Here is a 17,131-nt window from a genome sequence, read left to right as displayed (position 1 = left end):
TATGTTGCATGGTGGTGATGGCTTAATGGAAGGCTCTTCAAATAATCAAAGTTAATGGATAATTTAAAAGCGATTGAAAATGACTCAACTCCTATCTCTCAGTTTGACTTCCCAGAAGTTATTGTACTATGACAGTTATAAAAAGCTTATTTCTGTGAATTTGCTTAGCATATCCACCGACACCTAATGGCACGTCATTGAGGGAGGTGGTATAATACAGAGCTTGTTGTGTGTAGGACATGATATGAAAATTGAGTGGCCTTACCGTCACTCATTCCTGGTACAGTACTTCACGGAAGGTGCAATGTAAGGCAAAAATTGTCAGACACTTATAACACTGGCCTATGGTCTTTTTGTATAGCTTTCTCTCCTTAGAAAATACATTACTGCAAATTTATCTAAAATAATTGAGAGTATTCATTGTTTTAGGTTAGCTAAACAACAACAGGTACTAAAACTCTTCAGCCTTGAGTAACAAGAGAGAGAAATATATTAATTGCTTAGCAAAAATGATTCGGTGACGTTACCTTGAAATATGAAGCTAATATGTATTTTGGCAGGTGTTGGACTGGAGGAATCCCATTAATGTGAAGCATAGGTACAGGAGAGTGGTTTTATATAAAACGAATCATATAATGTTGTCTTGGCCCCCACAGAACAACAAAAAATATGTCCAGAAAATCAATGGTTATTGGTCTCAAAGAACCCTCTACTAGAACTCTGCATGAAGGAATTAGACCTGGAGATAAACAGACTTTTTGTGTGCGTGTGCATGAGCTCCAGCTGGAGGCTGGAAGCCCACACGGGTACCCCCAGTATCGGTAGGCCTGGGCTAATTTCCCCTCCGAAGATATACCAGTCTAGACAACATCAAAACATACAGTCACACTCACACTTACATGCACACTTACATCCACTTTACATGGGCAAAGTAATTGAAGAAGGCCTACAGGAAGAGACTGGAATAGAGACCTGACAGGGTATGTGAACTCATATGATTTCCCTCATCTCATGTGCCAGTAAACTTGTGTTAAAGATCGTCCAGTGCAGATTACCACCCTACATAGGAAGTGAATTGTCCAGTGCAGATTACCGCCCTACATACAGTAGGAAGTGAATTCTCCCGTGCACATTACCACCCTACATAGAAAGTGAATTGTCCAGTGCAGATTACAGCCCAACATAGGAAGTGAATTGCCTGATGTATGATTCAGGAAAAGCTGAGGAACGAGTGTGTCAGTACCTGATGGATAATCAAAAAACAAAGGAATAGTGGGAAGATGTCAAAATTTTATTAGTTGCAACAAATCCTATAACTCTTTTAGTTTAAGGAATGTTCATAGGGAAATGGGTGTACAAGGGCATCTTACTGTCTTTATTAAGAATTTCTACACTGGACAAGAAGCTACAGTTGGAATGGAATATTAAGAAACTGATTGGTTTCAGATCAGTGAAAGAGATATAGAAGCATGCATGCTATTGCTATGCTCCATTTAAATTTGTATACAGAACATATAAGGAAAGAAGGGAAAGAAAATTGTGTATCACAGAAGAGAAAGAGGATCTGAAGATACTCAAAATAAAAGTTACAAGATGAAACTACAGCAAGATACAGCAGGAAGAAAACAAAGGTCATGACCCATGGGATCAGCAGCTAATAGTACTAATATTCCCAGAATTTGTTGTGTAAGACCTGTTGGTACATCCTTATTGTGAAAGTGGATTGAGTGGCAGGGAATGGTTTGTTTCAGATATTCATACACTGTATGGGCAACTGTATGCGAATACCAGCTTTTGAAACGTCTTATTCCAAAATCAACGGTATTAATATGAAGTTGGTCAACCCTTTGTTGTTGTAATAGCCTTTCCATTAGATTTGCCATTCAGGTTAGGGTGACCAGACAATCCATGTCAGGGAGGACACTTTGAGCTACTTCGGGTTTTACAAACTACTTTCTAATTGAAAGGCTCCTGTGCTCGGCTAAATAGTTTAGGTCTTCTTGTGCTTTGACTGGTTTGTTTCCTTGACTGAAAGACTCATCCAGCTGTTTCACATTAGCATTAGTGACACATGCATGATTATAGGAGACTGACCAATCAGCACACAGCAAGAGCTGAGTGCTCAAGTGAAATCCAGGTCCGCTTAATTGAAATGGTAATTTACAATTCCTGTCCTAGCTCAGAGTGTCCTCCCTGACATGGATTATCTGGTCACCCTAATTCAGGTTGAGTATTAATATTGGCCTATCAGGTCCCTTTCTGGGAGGTTTTGTGGCTGCCACTTTGCAACTGAACTTGCTCCCAGATATTACGACTTCATAATCACTTAACTTACGGTTGAGCAGAACTAGCAGGACAGAAATGTGGTAAACTGACTTGCTGGAAAAATGGCGTCTTAGGATGGTGCCAAGTGGAAATTCCTCTTCTGTACAACCACCCATTCTGCTCTTTATATTTCTTGGAGGCATTGCGTGTTAGTGTGCTTAATAATAAATATTACACCTCTGTCAACAATAGGTGTAGCTTAATTAGGCAATTCCTCCAACGAATACGAATGTCCACATACATGCAGTCTGTGTATCAACAACATGTATTTCACGCTAGGCCAAATAGGCTGTATAATCAAATACAAGGACGTGGGGCTTGTGCCAAAACATCTATTAATATCACAATAACTGTGACTGATCCATTTTTTGAAAGGAACAAAAAAAAGTCCTTTCCAGAAACATGCAATTTTTTTTTTTAAATTTTTAAAAAAATGTGTATATTTAGGTTCAGATAGTTGTACTGTTTGATTGTAGCCCGTTTCCACTGTTCTTTTGTATGCAGAGTGCCTCTACACTGTCTATTCCAGTATGGCAGATGCTTCTTCTGAGACTTGGCAAGAAGACCACTATCTTTATTGGGCTGTCGGTCAGTTAGTCTTTTCTATAGCATGAGATCTTTATAGAGTTATTCTATTACACTCAAAAATTTTAAGATATTTAAGATACTTAATTCAATAAAGCATGATTAAACTTATTTCCATGCTGGAACTTCAGATATTCTCAGCCACCATTCCAAGCTTAAGCCTTGATATATTCTGTAGATATACATCCCAACTCTGATCATCATTGCCTCTGTGAAGACCCACCTCCCAACCTACATCCTCATGTCCACCCTAGCTGGATCCAGTCTTGCAGCATTATACTTGCTTCCCTGGTGAGTTCTTCCTCTTCAGCATTCACTGTCACTGAGACACTCCTCCTGTCTGGGCTACATGAAAATGACCTGGGAATTTCCCCACATCTGATATTTACATTCACAGTCACTTATTCAGATTATGGTTTACCCATTTATGTTGCTAGCAGTTTGCATTCCTTGCCTAAAAACATAATTGAAGTTTCCTTATTACATTTTTGGATTTTGATTCTTTTTATTCTTAAGTTTATTTTGCTTTATTCTCTAAAGTATGTTAAAAATTCTAGTAGTGTGTTTCAAGGTTGGGTTATGGATTCATCAATCCATTTTCTGTACCCCCATGTCCAATTCAGGGTCACGGGGCTTCCAGAGTCTATGGGTAAACCCAGGAAGGGTGCCAACCCATTGTAGAGTACACTCACATACCATTCTCATCTAAGGGCAATTTGGTAACTCCAATTTAACATACCATCACAACACGGGGAGAACATGCAAACTCCACCTTAGTCCCAGAGGTGTGAGGCAACAGTGCTAAACACTGCGTCCCCAAACCACCCCTGTTATGGATTGAAATAACACAAATACTTGAAGTAATTAAGCGGGAAGAATTGGTTGGATTGAAAGGAGTCAGATATGCTTTTAAAATTTTAGAAACATTGGGCCTCATTCACCAAACGTTCTTATGAACAAATTTGTTCTTAAACCCCACGTATGCACTTTTTAACGAAGATTCTGACATTCACCAATGTTTTCTTATATGAATTTGTTCTTAGCTAAGAACAGAATCTAAGCACACTCAAGACCATTCGTACGCACATTTGAGTAATGATAGTTTGTTCAAAATAATCGGTTATAGCAGTTTTGTTCATTCTTCAGTTGATAAAATTATAGTATTTGAATAATTTATAAAAGTAAAATATAAAAAATAATTTTAAAGTGTAAAAATTATTTTCATGGTAGTAACGGCAATCATGCGGATTTTAAATAGGCCTGTTTCTGCGCATTGGCCTTGCTATCAAAATAGCATTTCTGTTACTTCTTGAAGAGCTTGACAATCGTGCTCTGAGAAGGGAACGCATGTTATTTAGATTTATTTGGTACACAGCATTCACAGAGAAGGTGATATCTTTCCATGTGTCAGCTTTCTTGGGGGCTTTATATCCATTGGTTAGGCTACTAAATAACGTGTGTCTATTTGCATTTACCTCCTGTACAGTAAAATCCAGTTATAACGGACTTCAAGTGACCTGGCAAAACAGTCCATTATATCCAAGGTCCGTTATATCCATAGTTGCTGTATGCCCAGAACACAAATAAAGGACATCATTTACTCATGCCACACCCCAGCAGACATACTTATGATATAGACTATTATATTGTACATGTAGTAATCCAACTTTACCTGATCAGATGCGTGACTATTAATAATCCCGACTCCGTATCTGCGCTGGATATCACCGGCACGCCACGCGCCTTGTCGGCGGAGCTGCATGTCCGTTATAGCCGAACAAAACTACAGCTAAAAGCGGCGCTGGGGACTAAATTGTTTGTCCGTTATAAGCGAAATTCCGTTAAATGCGAGTCCGCTATATCCGATACTTTTTCTGCATGTTCTTAAATACGCACGGCCGGGACCAGCGGACCTCGTCCGTTATAGATGAGATTCCGTTATAAGCGAGTCTACTATATTGGGATTTTACTGTATTAATACTTCTACTTCAGCATTACTGAAGTTTTTTTTTCCCTCTTATTGCCAAGCGGCTCACAACCTGCGTGCCTCTTCGCCATTCCTTGCACACGCTGCCTACAGTCTCATGCCCTTTTATGGGAAATTGCAGGGCGTTTCCCTATTTAATTAGGGCAAATTGGTACGCGCTTTCAGTTACGAAGACGTGGGATTCACCATTCTTAAGAACAAAGGTGTGAACAATTCTGCTACTTAAGAACACGTCATGAATCCGACGTAGGTTGTTCTTAACAAATTTCGCAGGAACAAATTTAAGAGAATTCTTAAGAAAATATTGGTGAATGAGGCCCATTGTTACTTGGTTCATTTAGTTTTAATAAATAGTTAAAAATATCGTAATTTAGTACTTTGCAAATTTGTTTTATTTCATGGTTATCAGGCTTCTGATGTTAGAGCCATTTACCAAATAATTTACCAGATTTGTTCATAAATATTCACCTTCTGTTTTGAGAGCAATGTCATAAACAGAGAAAAAAGTGTTGGTGGACATAGTGGTGTGAAAGTTGTTTGAGTCATGTTCAAAAGAAATTACATATTAATAAACATTAAGAAGTACTTTCCTTATTGCAGAAAAAAAGAGGTTGAAAAATAAATATATTTTTAAAAATGGTAGTGTCATAACCATTGCAGGCGTAGAGGAAACTACACCAGTTCCCGTAACATCTAAAAACCAATAAAATGGGGAAGTTTGTGCATTTTATATTTAGTCATTTACAAACAAGTAATGTGTGGAAATCTAGATGTTACTTAAAGAGGAACTCGAAACAATGCAGCTTCAACTTGCGCATTTTCAAGACTATGGGAAGTTTTAAGCCATATACAGTTTTACACATCTTACAACAACCCTGCAGTACAGCCTATTCCTTTTAGTTGTTGAATCTGGGTTATGGAGGCCCCTAAAATCTGGGTGCTCTGGTTCTGTCTAAGCTCCATGCATTAGTGGATCATTTATGTGGTAGTTATGGACAACTGGGAAACCTGCAGGGCTGCTGTTATTAAGGGCCAGGTCTTATGCTTAGGCATTTATGTAACAGATGTCTGACTCACCATGATGATGTAATGGACGTGTGCTGCTTTTTTTTAAAGCACTGACTCATTTCAACTTAAGGATTGAAGACCCAGCCTCCAGGCATCTAATTCAAGAACCCTTCTGATTTAGAGTGTCTCTGCCTTTCAGGTCAATGCTACCAGATGTGGTTGATGACTTCAAAGTGAAGCACCCAACCTGCAAGGACCTGGAGGCCATGTTCTATTCCTGCTTTGTGTTCGGCAATAAGTTTGGAGGGGGCATGTCAGTTGGGATTTCCACCCTGGCTTTATAGTGAGTTGAAATTTTTCTTTTCATTTACATCAGTCACATTTCCTCAGCTGTTTTGAGTATGACCGAAAAGAACACTGAGGCTTCAAGGCACAAGGCCATCAATGTTAATTCAGCATAATAATTGCTCCAATTTAGCTTCGAGTAGAACTTGGAAAAACCTCAAGGCATCTCAGATCAGCATCTTAGGTTACAGTTGTTCTACACAGTAATCCCACCTTTTGTGTTATTATTATTAGGGTGGTATTCTACAGTGTAGTGCAACAAATTAGTTGTACACTGTTTACTATACTTTATATAACATGGTATTCACTATGCAGCCAAAGTACTCACAGTCAATGTACTTTTACATTATAGTAAAAATCCATCTTAAGTTTTGCATCATTTCACATGCCATCTACAGTCACCAACACAATTGGTGAATTTATAGTACAACAGTTAATTATTGGGAGTGCAGAAATAAACTGAAATTCACAAATTACTGAAGAACTTAAGAAATATCCATCCCATATGGCTGAAAAGCCCTGTAGGTATTGGTGTGTAAATGTTTCATTCACAATACAACACAAGACATAAGGTGGTAAGCAATCGAGGCTTTGTTCAATTTGTATAAAACAACTGATGAAAACAGACAACATGAAGCCCAGCTGTGGTTCACTGAAGTTTATGATATGAGAAATTAAGACATCGGGAAATGAAGAAGATTATTAGTAAAGCCAAGCTACTAATAAGATACTATAATGATTAGTAAAGCCAAGCTACTAATAAGATACTATAATGATGAACCAAATGGAACTGCTCTGCTGCACTTCTGTGCGCATGTTTTTTTAACACGACTACTGCTTTGCTGTTTGCAAAGTTTTGTTGGGTACGAGCCGGGTGCCTGCAAGCACAACGACAGGGTGATCACCACATTGCGGGTGCTTTTTGCTCCGGTGCCCATTGTGCTTTTGCTGGTTGGGATGCTGCTCTTTTACTTCTACCCCATCAATGAGGAGAGGCGCCAGCAGATTCAGAGGGAGCTGGAAGAAGCAGTGTGAGTCCACTTTTACTAAGACTTAACCTGCAAATACTGAACAGAAGCATATTATTTAGTTACAGCAACCATCACCTGTATAGTAGGAGCATGGATGAATGAACTGAATCAACTTACCTGTTCAAATATTTTACAACATCAAAGATCAGTGTTACACATTCTTAAGTATGAAGTTGTTTTGCAAGATAGAAAGGACGAGAGTAGTATTTTCTAATATCTTTGTAGGGTCATGGATTTTAAAAGATTTATTGTATGAACTGGTCTGGATCTGACTGGGAGGTATGATCTGTGTGTTTTACCATACCAATCTGTACCGATGTTCTATGCTTTTGTGCACCATCTTCCCCAACAGAAAGGTGAATGCAAACTTGGATCAAATCAGCATTGAGGCCACCCCAGACCCATCCAAATCAAGTCCCAACTAGAAGCCTTTCTGCTTTGTTTTATGAAAAGCAGACCTCTGTAAGCCTCTGTCTTTGAAAAGCCAAATGGATGAAACGTACCTTAGACAAAATATGTATGTCTCTCTGTATGTATTACATAGTACAGTAAATATCTGTTTGTTTAATATAACATGATAAATGATTTTGTATGGTATTTCCCATATACAGTCGTGGAAAAAATTAAGATACCACAGCACAATTTTTTGTTTCACTCATTTCTTAATTTATGGGTGTCCGTCTGTGAATAATATATATTTTTCTGCAAACTGCTGTCTGGTTCTACCCTGTTTCTCATTAACGAATGGCTTCTTCCTTGCTCTATGGGACCTCAGTCCTGCTCCTAGGAGCCTGATACAAACTATCCTAGCAGTGCACCTCACATCTTCACTTGATGTCATCCTTTGATTTATGAGAAACTGTCAGATAAGTCAACGATCATCTCTGGCATTAGAATGTCGCTTCCGCCTTTTACCTGGCTGGTTTCTGGTCGTTCCCAGTTTCTCCTGCTTCACCTTATTTTTCTGTCTTAGAAATTTTGAACCTGAAAGCATCCTGCTGTTTAGCGTAGCCTTCTGCCAGCAGAACCACAATTGAACCAGATTTGTTTAAAAATTGGTCTCCTAATTATTTCCACAACTGTATGTATTATGACCTGGGACACACGGTTACTAAGTGATTAGCATTATTGCCTCACACCTCAAAGACTGGAGTTGAATCCTGTGTGTACACGGATCCTTTGCGTATTCTGGGTTCCTCCAATGTCACGCAGTTAGGTCAGTTGGTTGTTGATAGTGTATGATAGCCCATGTGTGCTTTGTCCTTTGCTGCCTGAGCTCCCTTTGACCCTGTGATGTAAGACAAATGGGTGGATGCTGTTACATGTAACTTTTTTTGCAAAGAAAACAATGAACAGGTGTTTAATACAGACCTGAACCTTTTAAAGTGCATAGACACGCTAATGATGCCATTTTGAGTAACATTTTTTTATGTAACTTCAGCAATAAAATTAAAATTTAAATAGTGTTATTGGTTTCTTATTGTGAACTTAGCAATAAATAAATGACGCAGTATCAGAATACAATACAGCATATGGAATCTGTACTTGCCTAACGGTAACATTGCTATGCAGTTAAAAAAAAAAAAAAAAGGAGGATAGTGCCATCTAATGGCTACGGACGTTTTGTGCAGCCTGTTAACTTCAGATAAAAGGAAGACTAAACAGAATTTCTCTTCTATATAACACATCTTCCTTTTTCTAATATCGACAACTGCTTTTAGATCTATGGTTATGTTAGTACTCGTTGGACACCACATGTCCCAGGATTTTTACATCGGTTGAAAATCGTAATACTTTTCCGATGAACCTTCGCTACGCCGCAAGCAGCGGGGTCGCGGAAGGAGTCGCGGCCGATCACGTGGGAGACTCTGCAAAGAGCTGGAAGCAGCTGCATTTCAGTGCTACGTTGCAGGAAGCGTGTGCTGACGGAAGGCTAGATCCGCAAACGATATGGGTGTCGAGATCGAGACAATAACCCCCGGCGACGGTAAAGTGATTTTACGTCTCCCCTTTATGTTTTTCAAGCTTAGACGAATATTGAAATTTTATGTTTGCATTTTAGAGCGCCTGTTATTAACAGGTTTTCTTGTCCGGTCTTGGCGTTGATTGCGCATTTTTTTTCAGGACGGACTTTTCCAAAAAAGGGGCAGACGTGCGTGGTGCATTATGTCGGTAAGTTTAGTTTATGATTTTAATGCTTGCAGTATTGCTTCAAATCAAGTTAATCGGGGCCTTACTGAGATATATTTCTAAAGGTTTCGCACCTGTGTTTTGATAACATCGATGGAAAACCTTGTATCTTTTAGAGGGACGATGCGCGGTGGTTTTCTAGGTTTGCATCCGTGTATGAAAACACATTCTGACAGATCTGCTATTAAAACTTAACATTAGGAGCTCTACAGCATTATATAGCAATACTCCCTTTTGAATGACCATTCTGTTAACCTATACTATATTGTGTTAAGAAACACAATATACAAGGGAAATATTTCAGATGAAGGCTGCGCAGCTATCTGACTACTCTTAGTACTGAGTTGGTTTTCTAACTGGTTAGTAGGAATCAATTAATGTTTGGACGTGGGTCACATAGAGCTCAACCCTTGCATTTGTTCTGAGCCACATGGCTACTCCGACGCTATAGCGGTAATGAAGAATAATTGAAACTGGACGGATACCTGTCACTGGCCAAATGGAACATCATATTATCCTGTTTGAGTTTCATTTAGTTTAATATACTGCATTCCGCGTGTTTAGTTGCTAAATAACCTAGTGGAAATTTTATTCTGGACAGCCATCTCAAAGTTGGCAGCATCGATGTAATTTTTAAATATCAAGCGCTGGCTTCTATGCATAGAATTAGTTCCAACTTTTTGTGCTTGGACGTCTATCCATCCATCCGTCCGTCCTTCCATCCATTCATTTTCTATATTTGCTTAATTAATGCTGTTGGCACTTTTAAAATACCAAATTATGAAAACGACAGCGTTTCCCTTGGGTACGCGTTCTTGAACTGCAGACTGCTACATGTGCATTACCATTTTTACGGCTAACCTCGGTACGGAGCAAGACACACAGACCTGTCATGTATTACAATGCGAGAAGCTTTTTTTTTTAACTTAAAATGTAATTGATTTCTAACGTATGATTTTTTTATTGCGCTATTTTTTGTATGCAGCAGTGCATCTTAGACATTGAATGGTAGTCGAATAAAAACTGTTTACGCCACGAGATATATGTAATATATGATTAAGACGTCCCGTGGCTCTGTTGTGTAATGTAGGCATGATAATCAGATGTACAACATAAGATCACATTTAAAGTGCAATCAGATAGCCCCCATGACAAGATGACAATGCATTGACTGCTTTTTTTCCCAATAGTTTTTATTACAAGATGGAGGAGTTTTCTTGCATCTGAGGTTGCTGTCGGTCATGTTTTTCATATTTTGCATCGAGAATCAGTTATCACAATGGCTAAAATGTCTTAATTTCATTGAGTCTTTGGCCAGCTGGGCTCCTATGAATAAAGACACAGGTAAAATCTGACATTTTGTGTGACTTTGACCTGTTTGACACTGTACTGTTTGTGAGCACGCTTACATTGCCCCAGTTTGGAAACACAGTTAGCAGGAGCATGATTTGCTTTGACAATATCTTACAACAGCAGAGGATTTTGGAGAAAAATTACAGATTTAAAATCTTTCCATTTCCATATCACAGGTTCTCTTACTGATGGACGCAAGTTTGACTCATCCCGGGATAGAGACAAACCCTTCAAGTTCATGATCGGGAAGCATGAAGTTATCCGTGGTTGGGAAGAGGGAGTAGGGCAGGTACAGTTATTTTAGGAAACACACAAGCTCTGGGGTGAAACAGATTTTTGAACAAACCTTTGGTGTTGAAAACAAAAACTTCCTGCATCTGCTTTGAACAGTCCTAGTTCATCAGTTGCCAGTGGTTAGTATTAATATCCAACACTGTATGCATTGTGGCTGTGAGGCTGAGTTGCAGTCATCTTTTGCTAGCAATACTTCTTGCTTTGAGTTTTAACTGACACGATACACGACAGCAGGATTTTGGTGGTCCTAATGTGATTTTGGATGCATAAACTCTAACTTCCCCTCCACTTTGTCCTTGCAGATGAGTGTAGGCCAGAGGGCTAAACTGACTTGCTCCCCTGACTATGCCTATGGACATAAGGGCCACCCAGGAATCATTCCGCCCAATGCCACTCTCATCTTTGATGTGGAGCTGCTTGGCCTCGAGTGATCCTACCCCACAGCAGTGCTTCTTTGTTTTTGGTAAGTATTGCTCTATAAATGCTGGATGTCTTATTGCTTGTGCCAAATATGATTGTAACATGGTCATACAAGCAGGATTTCAGGTTCATGCTGAAGAATTAAAACTACTTCTGCATTCTCTTTAGGAATTATATAAGAAGCACATTCAGAAAAGTATTTGCACTGCCAGTGGTTGGTGGACTATATGTTAAAATTTCCAAAAAGCTCATTGGTGATGGGCTGTGCGCCTCTAGAGCACTGTGTGTGGAATTCTATTCTCTCCCTGTTCACATGGGTCTTATAAGGGTACCTTGCACACAAGCAGTCTGCTTAGATAAAATGGACACTGTACATTTGTCTGACTAAATTCTCAGCTAGGGAACACAAGCCATTTCTAAATTTAAGTGAATCAATATCAGATTATTTTTACTGTCACTGCAAGTAACAGCCCATTTTTGTTCATTATGAGGCTGTAACAGTAGCATAAGACAGCAATTGTCTGTGGGCAGAGGTCCAGGTAATGTTCTCAGTCCATATTTTAACCTCAGGCATTATTAGTGAAAATTTGAAGCTGGCAGTGGACCAGCCTTTAAAGCAGATTCCACCTCCACCGTAAATGTGTGTCACCGATGTGAGTAATGTGAGTTCTCTGTAAATGTATTTCGGATGTGTCTCTCTCTCTTTCTGGCAGGTTGCCTCCTGTCTTGGGAACATGAGAGATAGGAGTTTGTGCTCTTGATTCTGTTACAGACTTCAGTCTATAGCTCCATTCTGGTCACATTTACTCACATAAAGTATGTATTTGCAAACAAATTTTGTTTTCCAAACATTCTTAATTTTTACGTATTTTGTGCCATAACTTCATTCACCTCAAAATTCTTGATCTTGAATTTAAAGTTCTTTTCTTCTTGCTTTGTTTTGTGAAATTAAGTTTTGTGTGATTAGGTGTATACCAGTTACAGTGATAAAAGGAAAAAGTAGATTGTAAACGCTTCTAGTGAAATTTTAAAACAATGAAAAGCACCGTTATTTTGCTTGTAGGAAAATGAGAGATTAGTTGTGTTTTTGAAAACAGAAATATGATCTGTGATTATTATTTTCATACACTTATGATATGAGGAACAAATTTGGGTCGAGGATATTGATATCTTGTCCTCCCCCCATTATTTTAAATAAACATGCCATTTTCTCAAATGCCAATGTTTATCTCTGAAATACTTATGTAATGAAAAATCTGTGTCACTAGAGGCACATCATCGTGTGCTTTCGGAGTTGCTGTGCGATGAGGCTGATGAATGTTTTATATTGTGTTTGAAAGAACCTCAAGTCAGTCATGAGATGCTGGTCATCGCTGCTCCCTGTTCTTCTGGTCTGGCATGAATGGCGTGTTATTGAGCTGTATATGTGTGTGCTAAATTAAACTGACGATAGAAATCAAAATATGTGGTTGTAATAAAGTGCTTTCTACCATATTTGGAGTAAAATGTTTTCAGTGTTTTTGTATATGGGCACATTTTTCATTTTAGGACATGAATACAATTGTTTAATTTCTGATAGCTGAGGTGGAAATATAAGATAAATATGAAATCAAATACATCTTCCAAATGCTTAGTATGGTCTGGCTTATCTGGAGCTTACGCCAAGCAACATAGCTATACCCTGGATCTCCTGTCATACCCAAACAGCAAATTGATAGACATCTAATTACAAAATACATAAAACAGATCATTCAATTTTATGCTTAACATATTCTGGGAGTGTGGCAAGATTTTGAATGGGTTAAGTAAAATTTGACCAGTTAAATCAAGGGTACCCAGAAAAATACAAACAATATAACAATACTGAAAGAACTATTCAAACAACACTGTCATTAGTGATCAATGGTAAATTTCACTCTGAATCATCTGAATCCTACCTCCACTGTCTGCATATGTAATTTGCACGTTCTCCTGTGTTTCATTGGTTTTTGCTCATGCTCTAATAGGATCAGCTAATTTGTACTGCCTGTATGCCTAGGTGCCCTGAAATGCACTGACATGCTGTCCAGGGTTTACCTGTGCGGTCCAAGATAAGCACTAGTTAGTATTTTGCCAGTAAAGGACACTTTGTTGTCTTACTTTGCATATTTCACCATGGATTCGTTACTGTATACATACTGTACATTAGTAGTATATATGTAAAACGACATTACTTTTAGTTTAATACAATCCAGCCGTCCATCTTCCATCCGCTTACCCTGGACCACCTGTATCGCTCTGAAATACTTCCTGTTCCTTATACAAACACGCACAAACCAAGGTGGCTCTTTAAAAGCGATAAGATCTTGTTATGCAAATTATGCAGTGTGTTACCTTTTTTCTTTTTTTTAGCTTCAGCCATATTATAAACGAAACCAGCGATGGAAACTTGTGATCCACCCCTTTGCCATACATGTCTGCTGCCTACAAGACACTTACCTCCACCACCGGCAACTACCCTCCAACCTGCCTGCCCTTGGCTCAACACGATGCCTCGCCATCCTTCCCTGCGGCTGTGCCTCTATTAATCCTGCCATCGTGCATCAAGCACCACGTGCCTGCACCGGTCGGCCGCTGCATTGAGACATATATTTCAACCCCTGTATTAGCTTAGTCATTTCATCTTGTTTGTTTGACTTATCTGCCGGCCCCTGGAGGATGGGCTCCCCCTTTGGGTCTGGTTCCTCCCAAGGTTTCTTCCTCTTAGGGAGTTTTTCCTTGCCACCGTTGCCTTTGGCTTACTCAATGGGGGGTCCTTACGAGGCAGAAATGTAAAGCGCATTGAGACAATGTAATGTTGTGATAATGCGCTATATAAATAAAATTGAATTGAATTGAATTGAATGTGACACTACCAACGTCATGAAACAGCATGACAATGAGATTCTACACTGCATGCATAATAAAGTGTAAACAAATAAACACGAACATACACTGACCTAAAGGATTATTAGGAACACCATACTAATACGGTGTTTGACCCCCTTTCGCCTTCAGAACTGCCTTAATTCTACATGGCATTGATTCAACAAGGTGCTGAAAGCATTCTTTAGAAATGTTGGCCCATATTGATAGGATAGCATCTTGCAGTTGATGGAGATTTGTGGGATGCACATCCAGGGCACGAAGCTCCCATTCCACCACATCCCAAGGATGCTCTATTGGGTTGAGATCTGGTGACTGTGGGGGCCATTTTAGTACAGTGAACTCATTGTCATGTTCAAGAAACCAATTTGAAATGATTCGAGCTTTGTGACATGGTGCATTATCCTGCTGGAAGTAGCCATCAGAGGATGGGTACATGGTGGTCATAAAGGGATGGACATGGTCAGAAACAATGCTCAGGTAGGCCGTGGCATTTAAACGATGCCCAATTGGCACTAAGGGACCTAAAGTGTGCCAAGAAAACATCCCCCACACCATTACACCACCACCACCAGCCTGCACAGTGGTAACAAGGCATGATGGATCCATGTTCTCATTCTGTTTACGCCAAATTCTGACTCTACCATTTGAATGTCTCAACAGAAATCGAGACTCATGAGACCAGGCAACATTTTTCCAGTCTTCAACTGTCCAATTTTGGTGAGCTCGTGCAAATTGTAGCCTCTTTTTCCTATTTGTAGTGGAGATGAGTGGTACCCGGTGGGGTCTTCTGCTGTTGTAGCCCATCCGCCTCAAGGTTGTGCGTGTTGTGGCTTCACAAATGCTTTGCTGCATACCTCGGTTGTAACGAGTGGTTATTTCAGTCAAAGTTGCTCTTCTATCAGCTTGAATCAGTCGGCCCATTCTCCTCTGACCTCTAGCATCAACAAGGCATTTTCGCCCACAGGACTGCCGCATACTGGATGTTTTTCCCTTTGCACACCATTCTTTGTAAACCCTAGAAATGGTTGTGCGTGAAAATCCCAGTAACTGAGCAGATTGTGAAATACTCAGACCGGCCCGTCTGGCACCAACAACCATGCCACGCTCAAAATTGCTTAAATCACCTTTCTTTCCCATTCTGACATTCAGTTTGGAGTTCAGGAGATTGTCTTGACCAGGACCACACCCCTAAATGCATTGAAGCAACTGCCATGTGATTGGTTGATTAGATAATTGCATTAATGAGAAATTGAACAGGTGTTCCTAATAATCCTTTAGGTGAGTATATATTATTCGTCAGTGGTATACTAACACGAATACAATGTTGTTATGCATTGGTTGGCTACTGTGACGCTATAGCAATAATGAAGAATAATTTAATTGAGACTTGACGGATACCTGTCACTGTCATTTAGGATCATCATATTACCCTTGAGTTTTCGTTTATAGTTGCTAATTAATGTAAATGTTATTCTGGACAGGCATCTCAAATTTGCCAGCATTGCTGTCAATTTTAAATATTAAGCGGTGGCTTCTATGCATAGAATTAGTTCCAACTCTTTGCTTTTTGTGCTTGAACATTCTTCCATCCATCCAGCCATGCGTCCATCCATCCGTCCGTCCGTCCTTCCATCCGTTCATTTTCTATACTTGCGTGTTGGCCTGTTGGCACTGTTAAAATACCAAATTATGAAAATGACCTCGTTTCCCTTGGGTACGCGTTCCTGAACTGCAGACTGGTATAATATTCCCATTACGATTTTTACAACCTCCGTACGGGGCAGGACACATAGTCAGACCTGTCATGTATTACAAAGCGAGTAGCTTTTTTGTAATTTAAAATGTAATTGATTTCTAACGTACAATTTTTTATTGCCCTTTTTTTTGTATGTGGCTGTAGTGTATCTTAGAGAAAGCGAATGGTAGTCGAATAAAAAGTGTGTTTCCATTTTCAGCATGAGAGCTTCGTAATGTATGATCAAGACGTCCCGTGACTTCAGGTGCACGTCACAAGATCGGGTTTAAAGTGCAATCGGATATTTCCCATGACAAGATGACAATTGCTTACTTTTCCAATAGTTTTTATGGCAAGTTGGCGGCGTTTTTCTGTCATGTATTTTACATCTGACGTTGCTGTCAGTCATGTTTTTCACATTTTGCATCGATATGTCAGATAAACACAGTTATCATAATGGCAAAATGTCATAGTTTCATCGTGTCTGTGGCCAGCTGGACTCCTATGAATAAAGACGCAGGTAAAATCTGCCATTGTTTTGTGTGACTTTGACCTGTTTGACACTGTACTGTTTGTGAGCACGCCTACACAGCAAGTTTACCAGTGTTAAATTAACACTGCATGGTGTTTATATTATTCTCACCAATCAATGTTACATTTAACACTTTACAGAGTGCAATGAGTGTTGTTGTATAGTGTTAAATTTTATTAGCTCTTATAGTGTTCATTTGACACCATAGAGTGTTAAATCACTGTAACTCCACCTCTTCTCAGATTCCAAGCCTATATAGGTGGCACACAGGTGCATAACAGTGGCCCCTATCTGGCTCATTTTAATGTGCACACAAGAACTCATATGAGCCACCCCAATTTACCAACCATCATGAGAAAGACTGACCAAAAAGGACCTCTCAGCCTTTTCTCATTATATACTAAAGTCTTCTTGGCTCA

The 17,131-nt window shown here is 39.4% G+C and overlaps 2 protein-coding genes across 4 annotated transcripts; both read left to right on the top strand.

The window, feature by feature from the left end:
* Nucleotides 1-33: 33 nt before the first annotated feature.
* Nucleotides 34-8,244, top strand: LOC140587007 (sodium-dependent lysophosphatidylcholine symporter 1-A-like). 2 transcript variants are annotated; one of them, XR_011988770.1, is made up of 4 exons: nucleotides 34-2,913; nucleotides 3,089-3,201; nucleotides 6,105-7,281; nucleotides 7,634-8,244. XR_011988770.1 is itself a non-coding variant. In XM_072708543.1 (3 exons), exons 1-3 carry the CDS (start codon nucleotides 2,824-2,826, stop codon nucleotides 6,247-6,249), a joined length of 348 nt encoding a protein of 115 aa, XP_072564644.1. In that variant the 5' UTR covers nucleotides 34-2,823; the 3' UTR covers nucleotides 6,250-8,244. The 2 variants fall into 2 exon arrangements, 1 of the variants encoding a protein (XP_072564644.1); XM_072708543.1 differs by having other exon boundaries at nucleotides 6,105-8,244.
* A 656-nt stretch (nucleotides 8,245-8,900) lies between these two features.
* On the top strand, nucleotides 8,901-16,732 carry LOC140587008 (peptidyl-prolyl cis-trans isomerase FKBP1A-like). Of its 2 annotated transcripts, none has more exons than XM_072708545.1 (5): nucleotides 8,901-9,268; nucleotides 9,406-9,453; nucleotides 11,001-11,113; nucleotides 11,421-11,581; nucleotides 13,930-16,732. In XM_072708545.1, the coding sequence occupies exons 1-4, from the start codon at nucleotides 9,232-9,234 to the stop codon at nucleotides 11,547-11,549; spliced, it is 327 nt and encodes a 108-aa protein (XP_072564646.1). In that variant the 5' UTR covers nucleotides 8,901-9,231; the 3' UTR covers nucleotides 11,550-11,581; nucleotides 13,930-16,732. The 2 variants fall into 2 exon arrangements, with proteins under 2 accessions (XP_072564646.1, XP_072564645.1); XM_072708544.1 differs by lacking the exon at nucleotides 13,930-16,732 and adding an exon at nucleotides 12,252-13,032 and having other exon boundaries at nucleotides 8,919-9,268.
* The last annotated feature ends 399 nt before the right edge of the window (nucleotides 16,733-17,131 follow it).

This window comes from Paramormyrops kingsleyae, unplaced genomic scaffold, assembly GCF_048594095.1.
Source record: "Paramormyrops kingsleyae isolate MSU_618 unplaced genomic scaffold, PKINGS_0.4 ups121, whole genome shotgun sequence".
NCBI lineage: Eukaryota > Metazoa > Chordata > Actinopteri > Osteoglossiformes > Mormyridae > Paramormyrops > Paramormyrops kingsleyae.
The sequence above is the reverse complement of the archived record's forward strand: the minus strand, read 5'-3'. Positions and strand labels throughout refer to the sequence as shown.